General features: G+C 49.7%; 1 protein-coding gene across 1 annotated transcript in view; it reads left to right on the top strand.

Moving 5' to 3' along the window:
• Positions 1–7327, top strand: part of ABCA13 (ATP-binding cassette, sub-family A (ABC1), member 13) — a 402303-nt gene that overhangs the window by 186969 nt on the left and 208007 nt on the right. The window contains exon 41 of the mRNA XM_010831050.1: positions 505–735. Within this exon, the coding sequence (XP_010829352.1) occupies positions 505–735 (231 nt within the window). The remainder of the gene's footprint in view (positions 1–504; positions 736–7327) is intronic.

Raw genomic sequence — 7327 nt, forward strand, 5'->3', positions numbered from 1 at the left:
GTCTTGATGGTCTGACCCTTGGTGGCCCTGAGTCCAGGTTCTTATTTCCTCTCTATCTTATCTTCCTCTCTATTCTATCTTCCTCTCTATTCAGGGGGAGTGTCTTACTGTCCTGGAGGAGGGGGCGTTCCTCCATGGGTGGGGGTCCTTGTCTCCCTTTTAGAAAGGCTCAGCCCCATATCCTGTGGTCCAGTTGCTGGGCTGGAGTGGCTTTCAGGATTCTCCGTAGGCAGCGAGGGTGTCCGTAAGCATAGACCTCCTGGGGGCCTGTCTCATGTACCTGGGGACCAATTAGTGTTACATCTTGCCTGGCCAGCTTTCCCACTAGATTTAAATTTAAAAAGGAAAAGGTGCAATGCATCCTGGAAATGCTGTTTCTTGATTTTGCTGCTTGGATGAAATTTCAAAACAATTTGCTTAGGGGTAGAGGTGAAACCAGTTAATGTAAATTTAGTATGTTTGGGTTTGCTTTCCTTACTGTTCCCCTGCTTTATTGGGGGGTAGCCTTCTGTTCCAGAGGCTGATGACCCGAAGGACACAGCTTGTGCCACGTCTCTGATCCAGACCTACCTCCCGCAAGCATCTCTTCAAGGCAGCAGCCAGGGCGAGCTGAGCTACGTGATCCCTGAGGGTGCAGACAGAGCCTGCTTCAGAGGGCTCTTCCAGGCCCTCGACCAGAACCTCCACAAGCTGTGCCTGACAGGCTACGGGCTCTCAGACACCACCTTAGAAGAGGTACCTGCTGATAAGAGATACTCGAGCAGGCTTTTCTGGTCTGTGCTTTGCCGCTGTGCGTGGGAGAGACAGCAGGGAAGGACGTGCTGGGCACCCTGTGCATTTTCATTAACTTCCCAGCTCTGATTCGTGGCAGGCATGGCATTTATATGAATTTAATGCACTCGATAGGTGACTGGTTCTTTAAGGGGGATAGCATTTTTATATTTGAGAACTTTGATTTCTTTAATCCAGAAGCACTAGTTCTCCAGACAGTTTCAGCAGCGGGAGGCTGGCTGGTCCTGTTTGCTCACCTGGAAGCGTCCTCTTTTCTCTCTGGACCTGGTTCTGCTCAGAAGTCCCAGCCCCACCCTGGGAAAAGATAGGCAGAAGCTCACCCTTGGGAACGATGCTCCTCCCACTCTGCTCCCCTCCCATTCCCCCTCCTCCAAGGGAAATCATGCTGGTGCCTGCCCCTCAGAGTATGGGTGTGGTTTCTTCATGAATGCTCCAAGGAGCCAGAGGCAGGCTTTTCCTCCAGGAGGAAGTTGCTATTTTGTGTAGACAATCCAATGGCAAGCTGTGTGTGAGGGCCTTGAGGTTGATTGTGAGCCAGATCTGAGTTTTACAAAGCACTGCAGATTTCAAATGAAAGTCAAGTGCTGAAGGTTAAAAACGTCTGGAAAGAACCTTGGGCCACCTTCTCTGTATTACCCGAGAATAGTAATAGAGTAACACCTGGGACTTTCAGTGGCCACGAGAATTAAAATACTGAGGCTTCTAGAATGTCAAAGGCTGAACTTCTGGTTGGGTTTTGGAAGGGATTTGGGGGCTGAAGGCACATCCCTGGTTGGGTTAGTGATGCAGTAGGTAAGGCAGCCACTTGTGTGTAAATCAGTGTGACTCCAGGTGACAGCGGCCACTGCAACTTTTCTGTTGAATTGCTGCTGCGAATAAGTGGTCATAAAAGATTGGAAAGCAGTAAAAGATTTGCAGTGCTACAAGCAGCTTTTACGCATAGAATGTATTTGATTTTCCCTTCCTAACTCTGTAACTTATTATTCCTGTTCTAAGGTTGAGGCTCCGATAGGCTAATTTTACCCTGGATTGCAGGGCTTATAAATGATAGTGCTGCTCTTGGACCTAGGTTTTCTGAGAGTGGGTCATGTTGAATGGGTCACCATTGGGGGGATGCTCTGGCTTCCATGGACCATCAGCTGTCCTCTTGTTCTTGTGAAAAGAGCAGCTGAGGCCTATAGGACAACAGGGGATAGCCTGATTCACAACCAGGAAGGGTGGATATGAGCTGCTTCCTCAGCCAGAGCTTGGAGTCCTGAACCCTCTTTGTCAGGGCCGGCTTTCCCTCTGTCGTCCTTCCAGCTGAGACACGGATGCTTTCCCCATTGAGAGGCAGCTCTGATCCCACGGTCCTGGAAGCTCTGTGTGCCTTCTCTGCCTGCCCCACTATGGTCCTCTCCACAACCCCCTCTGACTTGCCATCTTGCGCCTAGGATGCTGAGGGTCTTCTGTGCCCAGCTGCACTCTGCTGCGCTGGTGCACGCTTGGCCCAGTGGCTGCTGATCAGCATTGCCTTGAGAGCTTGCTTGGAGGTTCTAGTAAGGGAGCACAGCTGCTTGTACACCCTTGACCGAAGCCTGATCCTTCTCTATCAGGGATGGTCGTCCTCTTCACCTGAGCTCGCAGCTTCAGAAGGGATACCCATGGAGTGGTGAGGGAGGAAGGGCAAAGACCCCTAGGCAGCCAGGTCAGCCGAGTCACCCTGGCGATCAGCGGAGTGACGGATGTCGCAGCCAGATCGCCCTCACATCCTGATGAGTGTTTGCTGAGTGGCGGGGTGTCCGGCTTGTGGGGACAGCCTGTCACCATGGAGGTGGTGAGTCTCAGCCCACACCTTTCCCCCTCCAGTACCTGCGGTCTCGGATGAGTCATTCAACTCCTGAGCCTCAGTTTTGTGGTCTTTGAAATGGAATAATTATTCCAGGAATTACCCGTAATAGTTAAATGCCTGGAATGAACCAGGCAAAGCAGTAAAGGTCCTTCTTGCCTTGGAATGTGAGACTGTTGCTGCGGCTTTGGGGTAACAGTGGAATTAAATTGCGTGTATGCTCCAGGAAAAGGCACCTCTTGCCCAGGGCCTTTGGCTGTCATCCGACCTGCCTGTGTGGATATAGCAGACGGGGCATTTCCCAGACCCTCTCCCACGATGCCTGAGTCAGCGGGGTTGGGGTTCTCCTTTGACCTGGGTGGATGGCCCGGGCAGCTGCTTGGAGCCCCGATGGGTCTGGACTGTGGTTATGCCACACACCACTGGCACTGTCCTCTGAAGTCTGGATGACCAGTCTGAGTCATCCAGGAACCTAGTCACTAGTTACTAGCAAGCTCGTGATCTGTACAGTTAGGAGCCTCTGTGTGGTGTGAATCACAGCTTCTCTGCAGATGGAGAGGAGGTGCCTTTGGGTGTTGTTTTGCCAGCCTAGGTCACCTGAAAAAGAAGACGAGTTTTTTTCAAATTGTTAGAAGAGGGGTTTGCCAGTCACGCGCAGACGTGTTACGCACTGTCTCTCTGGAGTCATCTTGTCGCTGGATGTTTCCTAGGGTATGTTGCCTGGTGTGGACAGATGGACACATGTCCTGCGCTCGCTGGACTAGCTAGGGCCGCCGGGCCTGAGGGGGCATGGCTCAGCCTTTTGGACCAAACACACTCACCAGTAACGAGTGTTCACCCTTCTCACGTGTGTGCTCACTTATTTACGGCTAAAGCCATAGCTAGAGCAAGTGTTCCTTCGTGTAAGTGGCATCTTCCTCTGCTGCCCGGGAAGCAGGGAACCTCAGGAATCCTGTGATGCTTGTTGCGAGGTGGAGGGAGGTGGTGGGGAGGGATCGGCCTATTTTATGGCTTTAAGCTTGCAGGGAACGTGGTGAGGAGGGTCTTTAAGTTCTGGGCAGATGCTCAGCTTTTAAATGTTTCATTAATCAGTGCGCTTCGTGGAACCAGTCAGTACTGTCTCGAGGCAGCATGAACATCCAAGAAGAGGCTTATTGAGAACTATGCTTTATGTAAATCAGATCCTTCAGTATTCTTAGTAACTCCCTCCCTTCCCCCTCTCTCCTTCCTTCCCTCCCTTCTTCCCTTCATTCCTCCTTCCTTTCCTTCCCTCTCTCCTCTCTCTCTTTTTCCCTAATCGCTTCCTTCTTTTCTTTCAAATGATGGTTGTGGCTGCATGTTCCAGCCCTGCCCACAGCAAGGAAGCTTCTGGAGGAGAGATGGCAGCCCTGCTGTTTACCTGTTTGTTTGTATCACTATCATCTGCCAGGTCTTTTTAAGCCAGTTGTCTCCTTCATAAGCGTTATTCTTATTGCATGGTGAGTTGCTTCAGTCCTGTCTGACTCTTTGTGGCCCCAGGGACTGTAGCCCGCCAGGCTCCTCTGCGTGAGATTTTCCAGGCAAGAACACTGGAATGGGTTGCCATGTCCTCCTCCAGGGGATCTTCCCGACCCAGGGATTGAATCTGGGTCTCTTAACGTCTACCTGCATTGGCAGCAGTTCTTTACAACTAGTACTACCTGGGAGGCCCCTTATTTCGGTAAAAGCTAGACAAATTGATGGAAAATTGACTTGAAGTGCAACAGCAAGCTGTGGCCTGCTGAAGCAGAGGAAACAGTGAGGTGACCTCTGTCAAACTGTTGACCATGGCTACATGGCTGACCTAGAACATGTGTAGTGATGCCTTAAATGCTAGGGATTCTTATCTGCTGACAGGGTTCATCTCGGGGTAGAAGTGGAGGTTTCTGTATGCTCCCCTCATGCCTGGGCGATGATGACCTGCCTCAGGAAGCCCTGGTCTGGCTGCCTCGTGGGATGGCCCTCGAGGTTTTGACAGAATTCAGGGAGGCCCAGCCCAGGCACTGGACGTAGAGCCCACGGGTTGTGGTCCTGCCTTCAGGCTATGGGCACGTCTGCCCCCTGCGCTCTGTGCCTCCACTGAGGAGCAGGGAGCTGGGCTGACGGAGGGGACCCCAGCGTAGGCCTGGTGTGGTTCAGTGTGACTGGGGCCTGCGTGGGAGACTGCAGCCTGGGGCCACTCTCCCTGGATGGGGCATCCTTGGGGCCTCCACCCCATCTCATGGGAGTGTCCCTTCTCCTGCTGGGCTCTTTCACCTGCCAGCCTCCTCTCTCAGCCTCCCCTGGGTCCCCCTCTCGTGGCTTCTCCCTGATTTCTGACCACACCCAGCTCACCCCCATCTCTTTCCTCTCTTCTCCGTGGAGACCTTCAGCTTGTTAGGAACCTGCCCAGAATTTAATTTATTTCTATTTTCCTTTATATAATTTGCATTTATTTATTTATTTTTGGCCAAAGGGCACGTGGGACCTTAATTCCCCAGCGGGAACTGAACCTGTGCTCCCTTCAGTGGAAGTTGAGATTCCTAACCACTGGATGCTGAGGGAATTCCCTTGCCCAGAATTCTAAATTAGGTTTGAAATCTCATTGCATATATATGTGTGTGTGTGTATATAAAAGAATCAGGAGTTACCCAATTAACGCTATTTATCTCAAGCAGTATCCATTTCCCCCATAACCGTTATCTTTATGGCTACATAATTTCTAACATCAAGCAGTTCCACAATGCAGTTTCTCACTTCTGCCCTGTAGGGCACTTAAATCGTGTGCAGTGTTTCCATACTGTCAATAAGATGATGCAGAGCTCGGTGAACAGGGTGTGGGGGGCGTTCTGCTGTCCTCGCCTTAGAGTCAGAAGTGTGATTTCTGGGACAAAGATAGGAACCTTCAGAACTGTAATCATGCACCTGTTTGTAAGCCCAGCGTTTTTTCCCCTGGTAACCCCTTCCCCGAGTCCCCGAGTCGTCCCCTGTCCCACTGGGGAGGAGGGAGTGTGAGGTCCGGGGAGTGAGCGGGTCTTGCTGTCAGGGGAAGCCGGTCTTCCATCCTAGGCTGGAACTCCACGTTTCTCATTCCTAAAGGAGACAAATCTTCCCTAACTTTCACATGCAGTTTTCGTCTGGATCGAGTAATATAATAATACTGAGTACAGGTTACAAATAACAAGGAAACACACAAAGGTGAAGACTTATCAGTATTACTTTTTCTGCTGCTGTGTCCAGAGTACCCGTGCAGTGATTTATTCTGAAATTAAAGGTTTCTTTATATTTTTAATGTCATGATCAGTGTTCCATCATAGCATGACTTCTAAAAATGGTTTTTATGCTGTATTCCTTAAATATTCCTTTCTGTTTAGTATCTGCCTTTCTTCTCCAAAATATTTTTACTTTACCCATACATGTTCTTTTTGAACACTTCTTTGATTTTGTTGAGCTATAGTTGATGTAAAATGTTGTGTTAGTTAGTTTCTGGTGTACAACAAAAGTCATTCAGTTATATCTATCTATCTATCTATCTATCTCAGATTATTTTCCATTATAGTTTATCAAAAGATATTGAATATGGTTCCTTTCGGGAATTTTAAAATCCTCCTTCTCTTTACTCTCTTTTTAAAAAAATATATTATTTAAATTGCATGCAGTAAAATGCACTCTTAAGCACTGTGGCAATTGCAGAGGATCATGGGACCTCCACCGAACTGGACACACAGAAGGCTCCGTTCTCACTGCTTCTCGAAGGAGTCATTCCGCCAAAAACCTCTCCTCCCTGTAAACTGCCTTTTCTCTTCCAGGGTCCCCTCCCCACACCTCACATCCTGTTCAGTTCAGTTCAGTTCAGTCGCTCAGTTGTGTCCGACTCTTTGCGACCCCATGAATTGCAGCACGCCAAGCCTCCCTGTCCATCACCCACTCCCGGAGTTCATGCAAACTCACGTCCATTGAGTTGGTGACGCCATCCAGCCATCTCATCCTCTGTCATCCCCTTCTCCTCCTGCCCCCAATCCCTCCCAGCATCAGAGTCTTTTCCAGTGAGTCAACTCTTGGCATGAGGTAGCCAAAGTACTGGAGTTTCAGCTTTAGCATCATTCCTTCCAAAGAAATCCCAGGGCTGATCTCCTTCAGAATGGACTGGCTGGATCTCCTTGCAGTCCAAGGGACTCTCAAGAGTCTTCTCCAACACCACAGTTCAAAAGCATCAATTCTTCAGTGCTCAGCTTTCTTCACAGTCCAACTCTCACATCCATACATGACCACTGGAAAAACCATAGCCTTGACTAGATGGACCTTTGTTGGTAAAGTAATGTCTCTGCTTTTGAATGTGCTATCTAGGTTGGTCATCAGTTTCCTTCCAAGGAGTAAGCGTTTTTTAATTTCATGGCTGCAGTCACCATCTGCAGTGATTTGGGAGCCCCCAAAACTAAAGTCTGACACTGTTTCCACTGTTTCCCCATCTATTTCCCTTGAAGCAATGGGACCAGATGCCATGATCTTCGTTTTCTGAATGTTGAGCTTTAAGCCAACTTTTTCACTCTCCTCTTTCACTTTCATCACGAGGCTTTTTAGTTCCTCTTCACTTTCTGCCATGAGGGTGGTGTCATCTGCATATCTGCTGCTGCTGCTAAGTTGCTTCAGTCGTGTCCGACTCTGTGCGACCCCATAGACGGCAGCCCACAGGCCTCCCCCGTCCTGGGA

The sequence above is a fragment of the Bison bison genome, unplaced genomic scaffold (genome assembly GCF_000754665.1).
Source record: "Bison bison bison isolate TAMUID 2011002044 unplaced genomic scaffold, Bison_UMD1.0 scf7180017864522, whole genome shotgun sequence".
In the NCBI taxonomy this organism is placed as follows: Eukaryota; Metazoa; Chordata; class Mammalia; order Artiodactyla; family Bovidae; genus Bison; species Bison bison.